Consider the following 15986-nt stretch of genomic DNA (forward strand, 5'->3'; position numbering starts at 1 on the left):
CCATAAGGAAAACGAGAATAGAGAACTTAAACCTATATTTCAGTCATCACTTCAGATAGAGGATTAGGATTCACAGTTAGGATTATGGATTTTATCTGCTTAACTGTGCATCAGTGGTGAGCCCAAGGATTCAGTTAAACATGTGTTGACTAGAGAGACTGCAAATTTCCAAATAGAAGGTTCTTTCTCAAATCAGGTCTCTAATATAAACTTCTGATGACTCTCGCAAATATTCATCAAATTTCTCTTAAAGATGGGAACACCAGAGGTATTGCCTTTACTGAGGAAAATTAAGACTCAAATCATGTCTAAACCCACTCTTTAAGATAAAGCACTGGGGGCATATTTCTGTTTAGCCTTGACTTTGGGTTCAAGTGAATTTTTACTCTGAAAAGTCTGTGCTGGCCTCTGGCTTTGCCCTCTGTGTCAATTATTTCTTGTTTTTTCTCAAGTCGAACAACTGATGACTGAGATTTTTTTCTCAACTCTGACCCAAACACAAGAATGCTCTTAGAAGAAGTTCTCATCAGTCCTGGGGATCTCAAGGAGTGATCGAGATAAAAAAGCAGTGGGAGAAGTGTTAGGAAGTTGAAATTAGGGCCTTTCATTCTCTGAGAATGTGCAGTGACTCTGGGCTTTGTCTTACAACTCAATACTGGTATTCAGCCAGGCCTGCAGAGGTTAACTGTGGATACTGAATATGCAGTGGGAAACCAGGATCTGCTGGGAGGTCCACGTCCAGACCAGCCATGCCCCAAATGGTATAATCTCCTCTTCCTGCAGGGGAAATACTATTAGCCCATTCAGACCATTAATTCTCTCAAATCACCACTCAAAGGAAACTGAGGTCAATTTGAAACATGCAAATAGCATTTTAAACAAGGGAAACAAAGACATTGGTCAGATCTATTTGCCCGAGCACAGCATGGTAGGAAACATGCTTAGTTTCAGGGGCTCTGCTGACTGGCCTGGGCTTCGGTACCCACAGAGGGAAGGAGGAACTTTGTCCTTTTATAGCACACAGAGGGAACTGACATCTGAGACCTGGGTTAATCCCATGCTCGATGGCTGTCCTATGTTATTTAGGGTGCTTAGAAGAAAATATTTTGTACAACTTTCTCCATTCCAACTAAGATCAGTCTGAATGTGTTTTTGGACAAGTGTTGGGGAAGGTCTGAGACAGGAGCTGATGCTTCTACTTCCTAACTACTAGAAGTCAGGTGATTTATAACTGGACTGGACAATACACAACCAATCTGTCATCCTCCAAACCAGCCCTGGCTGGGCAGACAGAGGGAGGGGCCCAGGAAAACAAAAGCAGGGACACAGACTCTTTGAGGTCTTGGTCAATGTTACTTCTTCTGATTCCCCCCTAGCAGCCCAGAAGTGTGCACCCAGGTTATTTCTCTTTTTCATAACACTCCTTCTCACCCTCATTTACTCTGTGGTTACCTGTTCATCTTCCCATCTCCTAGTGGACCCTGAAGGCAAGAACCCAGCCCTACTCACCATGGCATGCTGGCCAGCACCTGGCAGTTCCTAGAACAAGGCAAGCTACCAGGTGGGTACAGGTACGGGTTCAAACAAGGTCTGCCTTGGACTTGAACGTCAGATTCCACCCGGGTTACCTTCTCGGGGGTAGCCAGCCAAGCACATACCTGAGCCTCCAGCTGGCACTCAGTGAGGGCCATCATCTCCTCGTAGGTCATCTGGGAGAAGAGCGCAGCATACTTGTGCAGGCGGAGGCTTTTTAACCAGGCTGGAACATCTGTGGTGCGAGATGCACAGGAGATGGGGAGAGAAATTCAGAGGGAAAGAGAAGAGATGACAAGAGATGTGGGAAGAGAGAAAGGAAAAGAAGGTGGTGGTCAGAGGGAAAAAAACGAAAGAAAAAAAAAACCTTTATGTTACTACTTGTTTAATTTTGTCAGCAAATTACAGACTTTGAAGCCTTGATCTAGTTCTGATATTCCCACTGTTGGGCTCCCTTACCCTTTACACCAGGGGGTGGCTAACTTGGGGTCCGTGGGCTTCAGAGCATACAGCAATTCTCTAAAACTTCATCCCAATTTGTGAATATATGGGTGCTTTTCTGGGCAGAGGGTCATCCACAGCTTCTGTCAGATTCTCAAAGGGATTCATGGCCCCCAAAATGTCAGGGATTCACTGCTTTAGCCAGATGACTTCATTTTTGATTTCGAAAGAAATGACTTAGAACGTCAACTACATATGATGAGTCTTCATCCTCAAGATAATTTCTTTCTAGGTTTAGTGCAGATCCCCATATGCTGTTTCTGCCACTTCCACAGTGATAGGAAAAAATCCAGGCAGCAGCACTTTCCCCATGGGTGGAGCTGCTGTCATTCTTAGCCTGATTTTTCTTCTGACTTCCTATACCCCAGTGGGAATAAGGGCATCCTGCACTCTAAAACTACCCCATAGTCTCTCTGTGTGTGTGTGTGTGTGTGTGTGTGTGTGTGTGTGTGTATGTGTGTGTGTGTGTGTGTGTGTGTGTGTGTGTGTGTGTGTCTGCTGACCCTTTCCCCTATGTCAACCACAAATCAGGACTTGAAAGGTCCAAAGATTGTCCAGACTATGGGATAATGGGAATTCCAAAGCACATCTGAAATAATTCCTACATTTGGGATTCTAGATTTAGGAAAATTAAACAGTAACTGTATTGAAAATCCACAGGAGAATTATTACCTTGCTAAGTACAACCAAAACAAAGCACTTGCCCATGCTCTAAAGTCAGGGTTTTTGAGCTGATAGGATCTTTGAGAAGCCTCTAGAATCATCTTCCCCCACCCCAGCTCATTCTACAGATGGCAAAATTAAGTCATTAAATCTAGATCACAGGGCAAGTATGTGGTGAAATAGGGACTAGAGACAGGTTGCCAGATTCCCAGATCTTTCCTACATTGTATCAACTTTTTGTAGAATGAGGACCAAATAGCCCATCAGTGGGAAGGCTGAATAAACAGTGACTGTAAAGTCTTTGAAATGCTGAAGCATTGGATAAACGTTATTCATGCTTTCTATGAACTATTATCCATTACTAACCATGTTGATTGCAAGATACTATCTACCGCTAAGTGCTTTATTCTGAGGTGCTGACAGAATCCACAAACACTACAAAATAAGTAGGAAACTTCTCATTTTTTAATGTTTAGAGTAGCTAACTGGGACTGATTAAAGAGGCCTGGCCTACTCTGATATCAGGCCCTGCCACCTGGGTGAACCCAGCCTAGTTTCAGGGAATGTGGGTACGGGATGATCCCCTGAAACTCAAAGATATAGCAGGGGAGAGTGGGCCTGGTGAGGTTACTTCTTGATTTGCAGTAATGTGAAGACCGAAGAGGAGGAATTTCTGGAGAAACAGAATTGGATAGCCAATGGCATTTTAAGAACAGACTCAGTCATCTCAGGCGAGAAGTCACCTGACTCTGTGCTTGCAGGCCCTTCATTCTACTGCGACAAGTGGAGAGTTCTTCTGGGACCATTGTTAACCACAAGAGACAGGACTTCCCCAGCCACATAGTACCAATCCTCACATCCTCCCCAACTCAAGTTGTGGTTGGATCAAGAGTTCAGGACATCTGCTTCCCTCTGGTGACATCCTGGAACTATTCGACCAGACTTGATTCTCCATCATGCTTTTGTTGCTGTTAAAACAATGCTAATACTTCCACAGAGTGAGCAGCAAATAGATATATCTCTGGCTTTTAGGCCACTGACATGTTACTGCTTTGTCACCAGGTTTCACGTTTGTTGTTTACATCTTTGAAAGGCCCCAAGTAGCTGCTCAGAAAACTCAGTGATAGTGATTCAGAGAAGTCTGGGTAACCCAATGCCACGCTTGGGTACAGTCGTCATAAAAGAATATGGAGCAACTTCATGGGCTAAATTTTCACTGGGTGCCCTACAGCTTGATCATGCAAAATCCACTGATGATAAAACAAATAGAATCCCAAGCTACTAAATCATGATGCAAACTGGGTGCGTTATAAGCCAAGGTGACAATATGGTGTTTTAAGGGTCGGGGAGAGTGGGGTGCAAATCTTGGCTTGGCAAGTCTCAGTCCAGTCAGTACTCATTCCTTTCTATAAAAGTATTTTGACAACTAGAATTTCCCTGGTTAGAGGGATGAAGAGCCTGCCTCACTCATTTAATCAAAATGTAGGTCACCGGGAGTTGTTTCCCCAGAAAGGGTTCCTACACAGCTTCAGAACATGGTGAGTTAGGCCTTCCTGAAGAGTTATTTCTGGCTATGTTCTGGGGAAATGCAAGCTCTTCTTGGCCATATGTGCCTTGGGTAGGCAGGCTGAACCTGCTCCTAGAGGGTCAGTTCCTAGCTCAGTGCCATGTGCCATCTCCTCCTGCAACGTGAACTGATGAACAGAGAAGAGGAAATCCCAGTTCTTAAGAATGTAGTTTACTAACCTTTCACCCCTTGGTTGGTGGTGAGGCACCTTCCTTTGCCAGGGATTAAAACAAAACTCCATTAAGAGGGAAACACACCAGAGAACTGAGTGCCTTGACCATTTCACTCCTCTGAAGCCAGGAACTCCAATGACTTGGAGGCTAGATTCTGTAAGATGTTGGCCAGGGACAAACTCTAACTGAAAGCTCAGTTCCTTTCCCATGGTCCAGATACTACATGGTTGGATGCAAAGCTGAGAACCAGCTAACATAACCTCAGGCCTATGGTTGGAAGACACAGACCAACAGGGGTGTTTCCTGGAGTGGCTGATACGTGATTGAAAGCATGCATGCCGCCTGGGCTCCTGCCTCTGGCTGGTACACAGCCATTTAACTTCATCTGGGTTGTTTCTGACGGATATGCCAATGGAGGTCTCAGACTAGAAAGTTATTCTCTTATGCAGTGTGAGAAAGATAAAGATGATTTTATTACATGCTGGGACTGACTTCCTTGCCAAGTGTGGGAATCCTGGTATTTGCTGACTCAACATTTGTTGAATGCCTATTATGGGGGCTAGGCATGTCCCTGCCATCAAGGAATTTTTAATACAAAAAAACAGGTAACTCACAAAAAAATGATAAAAGTTGCAGGACAAGTGCTAAGTCTACTCAAAGTTCTGCGGGGGGCCGGGGGGGGGATGGGCACAGAACAATGGGCATTTGGGTTTGCCTTGGGAAGTGGGATAGCGTCACAGTAGCATTGGTCCTGGAGTCACTGGGCAGATCATAATGAGGAAGCCGTCTCAGGAAGCAGGAGCAGTGCATAAGCAAAGCAAAGATGCAAGAGAGCGTTCCAGGCCAAGCAAAGGCTTGGGTGAATTCTAGAGAAGAGCTTAGACATAAGACGAGACAAATAGGCAAGGGTCAGATGATTGGGATTTCTAACGCCGAACCAAGGAGAGTCAACCTTGGCTTGGGTGATGAGAAACTGTTGAAATCTGAGCAGTAGAGGCACAATCAGATGAGTATGTAAGAATGATGATGGCTGTCGATGTAAAGGCTGGTCTGGATGAAGTGGGAGTGGAGGCCAGGAGATGAATCCAAGCTCAGGAGGGCAGTGGCAGAGGAGAAGGAAAGTACGTAAATCCACAGCACTTGAAGGTTAAGGAAGTACAGGGAATAAGGGAGAGAAAGGAGCCTAAAATGGTTCCTCTGAGTAGGTTTGGTAGGAAAGTACAGGGGAGCATCAGATTTGGGGTGAGAGGAGAGAGATGGTGAACTCCACATTAGGTCAGCTGAGTGTCATCACCTTTGAGCCATCCAGGTGGAGAAGTCAACTGGTCAAGACCTCTGAAGAGGGGGCTGAGCTGGAGAACCACTTTCCTTGTCAGTAGCACATGGTAGTTGTTTTAGCCATGGAAGTGGGTGAGATTACTCGGGGAAGAGGGGAGAGCCAAGATGGAGCCCTGGGAGCACCAGGCTTTTAGGGGAAGGTGAGGGAAGAGAAGCCCATGAAGGAAACTGACAAGGGCAAAGGGTAGGAAGTTTCTTGGGAGAAAGCAGCACCATCCCTGTGTGGACAGTGGGCTCCCACGCCACAGTGTCCATCCTTATGAAGCTCCTCTACATCTTGCTGCAGTCCACGGTGGTTCATCTTCTCATGGGCGTTTTTGATAACAGTGCTTCACCCATGTTTTATATGCTGGTATGTCCACCCGTTGGTCTTTACCAGTGGGTCAAATTTCCAATTACGCTTTCTATTCACCTTTTAGAGTTCGGATAAATCAGCCACCGAGAGGCTTTGTGGTGCATATTACAGCTCATACAGAAGCTGGGCTCCAGTTAGAACTTGGGCTGCTTTGCTCAAATGCCTGCTGCTGGAACGGCTGCAAATATCATTCATGTCAACAGGCCATGCAGCACCTGCCCCCCAAACAAGGAGGCCCCACACGAGAGAAAGATGGAACCAATACTGCAGAAGAGCTCAATATGGGGAACGATGTAACGGGTAGGGAGTAAGGCATCCCTGGAAGACAGAACCACGAACAGCCGCCTTTTCCACAAGAGGCTTCACTGTGGTGGTCCTGGTACCTGCAAATGGAAGAGCAACTCCCATTCGCCACGGAGAGCCAGGCTAATCTCAAACAACTCCCTCTCTCTCTCCAAGACACGACTGCATCCTTGGTCTTGGAGGGAGAAGAGCCAACGTAGGAGCAAGAAGGGACTAACTCTTCAGGGTTGAAGCAAAGAAGGAAAACATGTCTTTCGAAAATGAAGAAGTCTAGCAGCACCATTAAGATAACTGAAGCCTATTTTTGGCCAGAGCGGAATGAACAGCCCCATTCTGTACCAGCCTCTGAGCAAAAGAAAGAAGGTGCCTTGGTCTCGGGTCCCTGTGGGGCTGGAGCAGGCTCCGCCGTCCTGGGACGTGTCCATGGTGGCCTCCGGCTTCCACGCTTGTGGGGAGCATGTGTGGGTCTTGGAAGGCACAGAGATGGTCGAGTTTGGGTAAAATACCCTCTGTGAAGTGTTTGATACAAACAGAAGGACTAAATTTCTCCCAGTTTCCATCGGCTATGACACCCGTAAGTGCTGTTCTACTCTTAGCCTGCTTTGCGTCAACAGCAGCTGGGCTCCACATTGACAGCTGTCCTTAAAGCACTTTAGCTGAAGACACACTCTTTGTAAGAAATAGCAGCTGTAAGTCTCACGACCTTTAGAATTTGGGGGAATCCTGGGGATTTACTTTTCAAAGATATCAGGGCCTCTCAGCCTATCTGAAAAGAGGGAGCACAGGTCTGAGCCCATTAGGACCTACCCACACAGGTCGTATGTTGGCATTTGGGAATAAAGAAAGTGAAGTAAGTTTACTAAATCCTGGCCTTTAAGTTAGATGAATTCGAGACAGCATCTAGAAAGTCAGCATTCAGAAAATAGGAACTTGTTCCCATGACAGCCATGCTGAAAAGTGTCCCAGCCACACAAGGGGCTGTGTCACTCCCTTTCCATCATTCACATCCTTACGACCCTCAGAAATGCTGTATTCACAACCTTTCTTACAAAGGTTTCTGATGGGTTCCATTGTCTTACAAAAATAACACTTCTCAATATTTTTTTTCCCTCATCTCATTCTAAGACAGGCAGAAGTTCAAAGGTCTACAACTCAAAAGCCCAAACCAGCTATTTCAGAATAGGCAATATATTTCCTTTGCTATGGAGGAAAAAAGTTTACGTAAGTTTCACCTAAGAAAGATTCTTTAGAAAAGAAAACCTGAGCCTATTTTCATGGTTCCCTCCGCTCTTAATCGCTATGTTTCTATCAAGGTCACTGGACCCAAAGGTTTCTTTTTTACCTTTATCATGTCTATATGCAAACAATGTAAGTTTAAATTACCCCTATATTTTTATACTAACATAGTTCCATACCTCATAAGTATACTATCCAATGTTAATTCATGATGGTGAGGCGGAAGCTCATCTCAAGAGAAACAGACCCCACGCCCCATCTCTACCCCTGTCACACCGACAACTGCAATGAGAAAATCACGGAGCTTCTCAGTCTTAGGAGACTAAATCTACGGGCCTTACTAGCCAGAAGTCTAGTGAATTCCCCACATGAACTTCACCACAGGGAGGCAGAATGCTAGGGAGGCTGAGCCAGGGGAGAGCATGGTGCACTGTGGGCCTGGCTGGCACGCCTCCACTGGAATCTTCTACAGGTGCCCGCACTCAGCCTGCCGCACGCTGTCCTCCCAGTCTGTTTCTTTTCCGATTTACTCTTTGCTGTCGATGACATCATGGGCTACCCAGATGTCCCAGGCAAAAAGCTGGGCATCGTCCTAAATTCCTCAGGCTCCATCCCTGTCTACATTCAATCAGTGCAATTCAATTCAGAGCTCTCTCAGGTCTATCTTACGAAGACCCCACGAACACACTACCTTGTCTCCTTTGTCCGGCTTTGTCCAAATTCATTTTCCTCCTCAGGTACTGAAACATCGCCCACCGCCCAGCTGGCCTCCAAATCCAGAATCCCCTGCCCCTCCCCTACTTTGGTATGTCTCCCACTCTTCCGTTCAGGTCCTATTTCTGATATGTAAATCTAAGCAGGTCATTCTGCTGCTAAATTCCTTCCATGTCAGGATAAAAGCTCCAATCTTTTGCAATGTCTAGCATCCGGCTCGTCCCTCTCCAGACACTGTTCCCACGTGCCCCTAACACACAAGCCATCGGATGATGCACTTGGTCAAGCTGTCTCATAACCATGCTTTCACGAATAACATTCTCTCTGCATAGAATGCCCTTCCCTCACCTTATATATTTGGCTAATCTGTAATCCTGCTCTGAGCTGAAGCTCCAGGCCTCTCCCCCTCCAAGAACTTTCCTTGACTCCCCTCCACTTTGAATTAGGGCCCTCCTTGCTGCCTGCCTCGACCCAGGGCAAGTCTCTGAGACAAGGTATTTTCACAGATGTGCACATGCATCAGGTCTCTGTTTGTGGCTCGCATGATAGTGAGTCCCTTGAGGCAGGGACCATCTCCTTCACCTCTGTCTCCCCAATAACCAGTCCAAAGCCTCTCTCAGCAAGTGCTCAAGAAAGGCAGCTGACTTGCTGAGGACAAAAATGAAACCTGTTAATCAGTCTTTCTTCCCTCGTCTCTGTTCCCATAGAACAGCCATATCACTCACGAACAGCCCTTGCCTTCGGATAAGTCTTTAGGTGTTGGGTTTATACAAAATTTCTGAAGACGTGATGCTAACAGGAGGGGCAAATGTACTTCTCCCACCAATGAAATTCTGTTCTCTATTTTCTTTTCCTTTCAGGAATTTATGGGAATGTCATTTTTTTCCCTCTTGGCCACCTGGAGGCTTTGTATGAGCAAAGGGGTAAGAGAGCACATTCTACTCATGTGATATGGAGGGGAGAAGAATAGGACTGAGTGTCAACTTAGAATCAAGAATCTTTCCCCTGGGATAAGTCACAGTGAAGCTTTTGCAAGGAAGAAGGACCACTGAATTTAGAAACCACAATCAGTCTATTCAGTCCAAACGTGTGTAACCAGCAGCCTCCACAGGGCATGCTGAAGGGGAAACTTCCATATTACCATTCAGTGTCCCACTTCTGTTCATTAATTTCTAGTTGAGTAGCTGATCCCACGCTTCCCTGAGCCTGAGATATTAGTTTGAGATCCCTACTGCCAGGGACATCCACTCAGTGCTTCAGAGCTGACTTAAACCTTCAGGATGTGTGTTTACTATAAAAGGAAAAACACAGCAAAGCAGGCAGATGATGTTAATCCTCTGAGAGCAGGAGCTGGTCTACTTGGGAGGGAACTTAGTGACAATCCCTGGCAGGGAACGCTGACACCAAGACGAAAAGAGGGAGAGATGGATGTTTGTGAAAAAAAAAAAAAAAGGGCAAGAATGCTGGGCTGTGAGCTTTATTTCCCACTCTGGACCCAAGAGGCACATTCCTAAGGGACGATGCGTAGCCAAACCTGGCTCATCTGTCTGGATGAAAAGGAAGCCTCGGATGAACACAGCGTTTCGGCAAAGTACGCACAGCTGCTGTCAAGAAAGATGAATTCACACTAAATTAAGCTCAATTACGGGAATTTTTATTCTTTTCCCAAGGTGTGGGGTGAGGGCTGACATGTGTCCCCTGGAGATTTGGAACTCCTCCAAATTCTACTACAGATTCCTTGTTGTTCTCGTAAACTGGGTGTCTAAAAAGTAGGAAAATAGCAATTAGATGATGGCATCCTGAAGTGGACCAGAAAGTAGCTTTAAAAGGCTGACACTCCTGCCAAAGGGCCAGGTCACTGAAAGGAAGAGACATGGATCCAAGAGGAAGAGCTAGCTCTCTTTAAAAGCACTTCATTTGATTTCAGATTTCATTTCTCAGAAAAATACAAATTAATTTGGAAATTTAAACCGGTGCCTGCTCTTGGACAGGGGAATCGTATGACACACTCTTAGGACAGGCTTGTTAAGGGCTGCTTCTGCGCTCTCCTGGGAGGCCATCCTGAGCAGCGCTTGATGGTGGGAGTCCTCAGGGGTGGCCTTCGAGGGAAGCTGTTGCCAGGTGCAGCGGGGGAGGGGCATTCATGTGGCATAAACACTGGCCCCCACACTCTGGAATGATGCTGTTTTCAGGTGTGGATGTTCCTACGGCTTGACCTACCAGCTGAACTGCAAATATACTTTTCCCACACATAGAACCCTCATCGTCTATCATGTTCCTTCCTTCAAATAGGTTTTGCCATTTCATTCACTAAGGACTGTATACGTTGGGAGAAGGACCATTCAATAGGTCAGCAGAAGGTGGATATACACAGAAGAGGGTCCTCTGTTTAGTCCTGTCACCAAAGAGCCTGTTTTCTGATCACATGCCTTGGGCCTATATAGAAAATCTTGGCTATCAGATCTTATCTGCATCATTTTCCGATCGAAGAAGCTCTGAGGGGACAATTCTCACCAATTCTAAAAGAAGGAATCAAAGAAGCGGATAGATGGGATGTTCCTTGGACTTTGGAATATTTCGGCTTTGATTCTAAAACAGGGATAGGACATTTATTCCATTTTTCTCTCATTCATTTCTCTTTAAAAGCCTGCTCTCGTTACTCATTTCTCACCTCAAAAGGCCAGCATGCAATGAACAAACATTTCCCTGCTTTGGGAGAATGTCTAAGGTATACAGAGAGCTTCACAACCAAAAACAAAGAAAGAAAACCAAGAAAAGAAAGCAAAAGGAAAAAAGAAAGAAAAGATAACGAAGCTCCTATAAGCAGACAGCAGACCCAGCATGCCTCTGGGCGAGGCCTGTGTCCTGGAGAACAACAGGCTTCCTGCAAGACCCTCCAAGCCCTTCAACGTAAAGGCCGGGCCTCCTTCCCACAGTTACCAATTAGAACCACGCGTAGCTTTCTTGGAAACCATCTGTCCAGACACTCCACCTGTCCAGATGCTCCACTTCGCCCGGCAAGAAGCTAGTCCTGAGTAACCACGGCTTCTGCCCGTCTCGGGCCAAGCATGGCTGAGCCTCCCCTGCTACTCATCCCCCCGGGCTCAGCTGCTTGAACACAGAACCATGTAGCATAAACTCCAAAATGGGTTTTGGTAGGTCTCCAAAATTATGACACATTTCCCCGAGAACTGTGAAAGAGAAAGAAGAGAGGACACACATCCCCACCGTGCCAAAAGGAGCCACTGCTTTTGCTGCCTGTTAAACACCTTTAATGACCCATTTGTTATCACCAGAGAGAGGAGAACATCAAGATGTGTCCCACCCGCTCTGGGCACTCAGCACAGTATCCACCACAGATGGTGGTGGGATGGGAGGATGCTGGCCTGAGCAGCTGGGAGGGAGGAATGCTCCAGGGAAGTGTCTTTGTGTCCGATTCATGTCCCCTGGTGGGCAAGCTCCAGTTTTCAGCCTGGCGCTCACTTACAACCAGCACCTGGGCAATGGCGGGCATCTCTCTGTGCCACGCTTCTGTGGTGGGGAGGAAACTCAGTACACAGCCTCTTATGTCAACACTAGCTCTTCTCAAGGGTACGATCAGAAACAGCACAACTTCAGGACTATGCATGCCAGCAACGAGGGCACCCTCAGAGCCTCCCCTCAGCATCGTAGTCCCAGGAGCACGACTAGCTCTTGTTTCTCCATCTAAAATTGTTATTAATGTGTCTCTGATGAGCATCTTTCCCTAAGGGCTTCCCAGCCCTTGAACAACTTGCATCTAAACATACAGAATGTGCGTATCCTCTCTGAACCTACCATGGGTAATTTGGAAATCTCTATCTCCCGATGAGTACCTTTAGAAGAGGAGAGGTTTACAGGGCAGTGTAGGAACATTTATTTATGCTGCACAAAAGGCCTTTATCACCTGTATGCAAATCTGCTATCAGGCTTAAAACACTGTCAGAGAGTCTCAGTGGTATTTTTTTCATGTCCCTTAAACAGATGCAGAGAAAAAGGGTTTGCAAGCTTCTTTGGATATCAAAGGAAAAGGGAGAGAGGAAAGAAAGCAACACTACGATTGTACACTGAGAGAGATTTGAAAAAAGATCCTGCGGTTTGTTTTGCTAAATTATTGACGGTTCCCTGGCCAAAGCAGTGAGGTAGAAGGCTGGAGCAGCTCAGCGTCTTTACAAACAGGGCAGACCAGGAACGTACGTGCAAACAGTAGATGCTATCACCGCCAGCTGTGACACATTTAATTGTCTGCAAGTCACTGCATTCAAAAAAAAAAAGAGGGTGTTGACCTCTCTTGCTCTTCCCAGGTTTTGGTAAGAAGCCCTGGAAGGGGAATCCGAGCCCTTTCCTCCACGGTCAACTCCATCAGCCTGGGGAGGGGCGGGCTCCTTCCTCCTCACTGCCTACCTCTCTTCTCACCCTCCTGATTCCAAATAAAGGGATGGACTCTGTTGCCAGTGGTCGTCACTCACCTTTCATACCACTACCTTCTTCTTGGAATGTGTTACGAGCAGTGGTCTGATCTTCTAAGTGTTCACTCCCACCACTTCCTGAAGAGGCTACACTGCTTTGTGGTGACAGGGGGGCATGATCGGATGGGAGGCACTGGGGTCCTCTAGCTCGTAAGTCCTCATGAGACATCCATCCATGTCCTAGAGGCTGGTTTGGCACATTCATGGGTGGGGTAAGGGACACAGATCGTTTCAAAGGGCTGTGGTGTGCCTGGCCTGAGAGAACTGGAAAAAAAAAATAAAATGAAATAGGTTATTCCCCCCCCTTTAGCCTGGGCCGCAGAAGAACCCACAGTACCTCTTCACCCTGAGAGATGGCGCTGTCTTATTACTGCATCAGTGGGCATGGGGTGGCCCTTCCCTTCGGGGTGATTAAAAAGGATGCTGTCTGTGCCTCTGGGTGGGTTGGGCTTCTCCAGGGAGGCTACATCTATAGTGCCCAGACCTGTGCTTTTGCGGGTTGGGATCTGGGTTCAGTTCCGACTCTAGAAATCAGGATTTGGAGTAGTGGGCTACTGCTACATAAATCAGGTGAGGCTTGACAGCCTGGCTAAGTGGCCATCTGCCAAGACTGAAAAGAACATGTCCTGGATAATTTGTTTGCAGGGGAGGAAACACACAAAACCCGACATTACCCATGTCGTTAAGGGTGGACTTCTGGAAGGGCAGGCAGGCCGGTCATCATCGTTGGGGATCTTTGCTGGGCTGAGCTAGACGAAGTGGACTAGTCCTTCCAACCAGGAATCGGGGGAACCATCACCTCTGAAGGGGGTGCAGGCTCAGCGAGGGGCCCAACACTACCAGGGGTACGGGACACAGCAGCTGTGCGTGAAAGGGCCGATTCTTTCTCTTGGCTTCGCAGGTTAATTGCCAAACTTTATATTGAAAACACTTCCAGGTAACAAGGCGTTCATTCAGAAGCCAGGGGGGTGCTCTCAGTAATCCCGGAATGGTTTCTACCAGCGTGCTCAGCCCTTCCGTGCAGTGGGCAACATCTGTGTAGCCCCCATTTTTAATTTCTTTTCCAGAAAACCAGGAAAAAGCAACAACTCACATATACCTAGCCAAATTAAATTGAGGTCATTCAAGGGAGGGATTTAACCAAAATCAACGCCGAGGGAGCCGACGTTACCCTTGGTTGGTTTTTCTGGGCGTGTAAAGTGACAACCTTACAAAATAAGTCTATTCATAACTTTCTCTCTGCGCTGGCTACTGACAGGTCCAGTTTATTTTGACTGCTGCAGTGTTAACATGGAACTGAGCCACATGCATTTTTAAACATTTTTCAGGGAAGCCATTAAGTTCCATTTCAGGCTCTATCCCCTCCGATGAGGTATTTACTCTCCCAAGTACGGACTAGCAATGCTTTGCTGGCGTTCATCTTTGTGCGTTTTTCAGTCAGCAGGCCTGACATCCCAATGTAAGAAGTTCTGCTTTCTGTTAAACCGCATTCTGGTGCGGCAGCACCCACACAGAGACCTGAACAGCAGGCTCCCTTGCCGCCCACTTAAAATGATAAAGACCAGGGCCAAAAGTCTGAGTGTTTGCAAAAAGTGTGTTTGGGGCAGTAGAGGTGAGGGCAGGCTGCTCCTGGTCAGCTGGCATTAACCAGGCCCTGAGAGCCATGGGGCTCACACCTCTGCTGTCAGTGTTTCCGTTTGGCTTCATGTGGCCAGAAGGGCAGTCTTGTGTGTGCAAGAGGGACAATCAGAAGGGCTAGAAACTTCCTTATTAACAAAAAAGGGAGGGAAAAAGGGAGCTGCCGAGTGTAGTATCTGTAACCTGAGAAATATTTCTAATTTGGGTCGATTCTATCAAAGGCAAGGAATTATCATCTAACTTCAAAATATGCAAAGGGAACACTGTTAAAAATTTTTTTGGATCCTAACAGGCTGAAACAGCTTGCATTTCCACTAAATAGACTATGGAAGAAACTATTTAAAAAGGCTCCCTGGAAAATGCATTGCTACCTGGTTGGATCCGAATTAGCAAGAGAAAAAGAAAAAGAAAAAGAAAAAGCAGAAAAAGAAAAAGGAAGCAGCAGCAAAAATGAAGAGAGAAGCCAATAGGAAGAAAAGCCAGACATCCAGAAAATTCATTTCATGCCTGTCTAAGTATTTATACAAAATTGGGCAGACTTGTTCAGGGCTGCCCCAAGTGCTGGGACTTTCCAGCTTAGATGTCTTTGCTTCCTGGTACCTCTGCAACCATTTCAGAATATCTGGTAGATGCTCTGAACGGTGCCAGCCAGGTGTGCCCAGAGTGGAAACGGGGGCTCCTCTTCACAGCCAGGATTAGAGTGAGCCCGAAACCATAAAAACAGGCCTTGCCAAAGAGAGACACACAGCTCAGAGCTGCTGGAACCCTTAGCATTCCACCTGGTTAGAGGCTATAACTGAATCCATAACCATGAGTGGTAACACTGCTAAGAGAGTCCCCGTTTTTGGATGTGGAGAACAATACCACACACAGGTAGCAGCTGAATTCTGTTATTAGATGAAGCCAATTTGCTTCTTTCCACCGAAAGTTTTCTTAAAATCCATGCTACCTCCCCACCGATGGGTGTCCTTGGGGAGGGAGGCTGTCAGTGTCCCAGGAATCTACTAAATGTTTACCTAACTTCCCAGGACTTATAGGGATTTGTTCGTAGAAACCTACATCCATTTCTTCATATATCCCTGAGCTTGGCCGAAGCTATAGGGATTACGGCACAAACTTGGTTGGTCTCTGTCTCCAATAAAAGTCAATTATACCTGAGGTACCAGGACCTTTTCCCAGGGACTTTCTACCTAAGGCCCCACCCTGTCTGTATCATAGAGATTCCCACAGCTGGCACCAAACTCAGAAACGTCCCCTTAGGAGCGAACCTGACATAGCAACCAAGCACAATGCCTCTCGTTAAGCTTCTGGTTTGGTTTGCAGAGAGGGCCGTGGATTGAGAGCCAGCGGGGGCCCACACCTACATGAAAGCCAAGTTGTGCGGGGCAAACACCTCATTTCTCCAAAGGGAACTGAGGCCTGGAGGCAATACAGGCTCACCTTCCTGTGGGAAGGAGACCGGAGCAGGTGACAGGTCA

General features: G+C 46.7%; 1 protein-coding gene across 13 annotated transcripts in view; it reads right to left on the reverse strand.

Annotated features, from left to right (window-relative positions):
* SAMD4A (sterile alpha motif domain containing 4A) overlaps positions 1-15986 on the reverse strand; it is a 235424-nt gene that overhangs the window by 39937 nt on the left and 179501 nt on the right. For 11 of the 13 annotated variants that reach the window (XR_010942868.1, XM_067735200.1, XM_067735191.1 and 8 more), the window contains 2 exons: positions 12871-13134; positions 1659-1768 (listed from right to left, as the gene is read on the reverse strand). Coding sequence is in view for 12 of the 13 variants with exons in the window: in XM_067735200.1 (XP_067591301.1) it covers positions 1659-1768; positions 12871-13134 (374 nt within the window). In the remaining variant the exon portion in view is untranslated. The remainder of the gene's footprint in view (positions 1-1658; positions 1769-12870; positions 13135-15986) is intronic. The other 2 variants (XM_067735212.1, XM_067735204.1) reach the window with 1 other exon arrangement.

This window comes from Pseudorca crassidens, chromosome 1, assembly GCF_039906515.1.
Source record: "Pseudorca crassidens isolate mPseCra1 chromosome 1, mPseCra1.hap1, whole genome shotgun sequence".
Lineage (NCBI taxonomy): Eukaryota > Metazoa > Chordata > Mammalia > Artiodactyla > Delphinidae > Pseudorca > Pseudorca crassidens.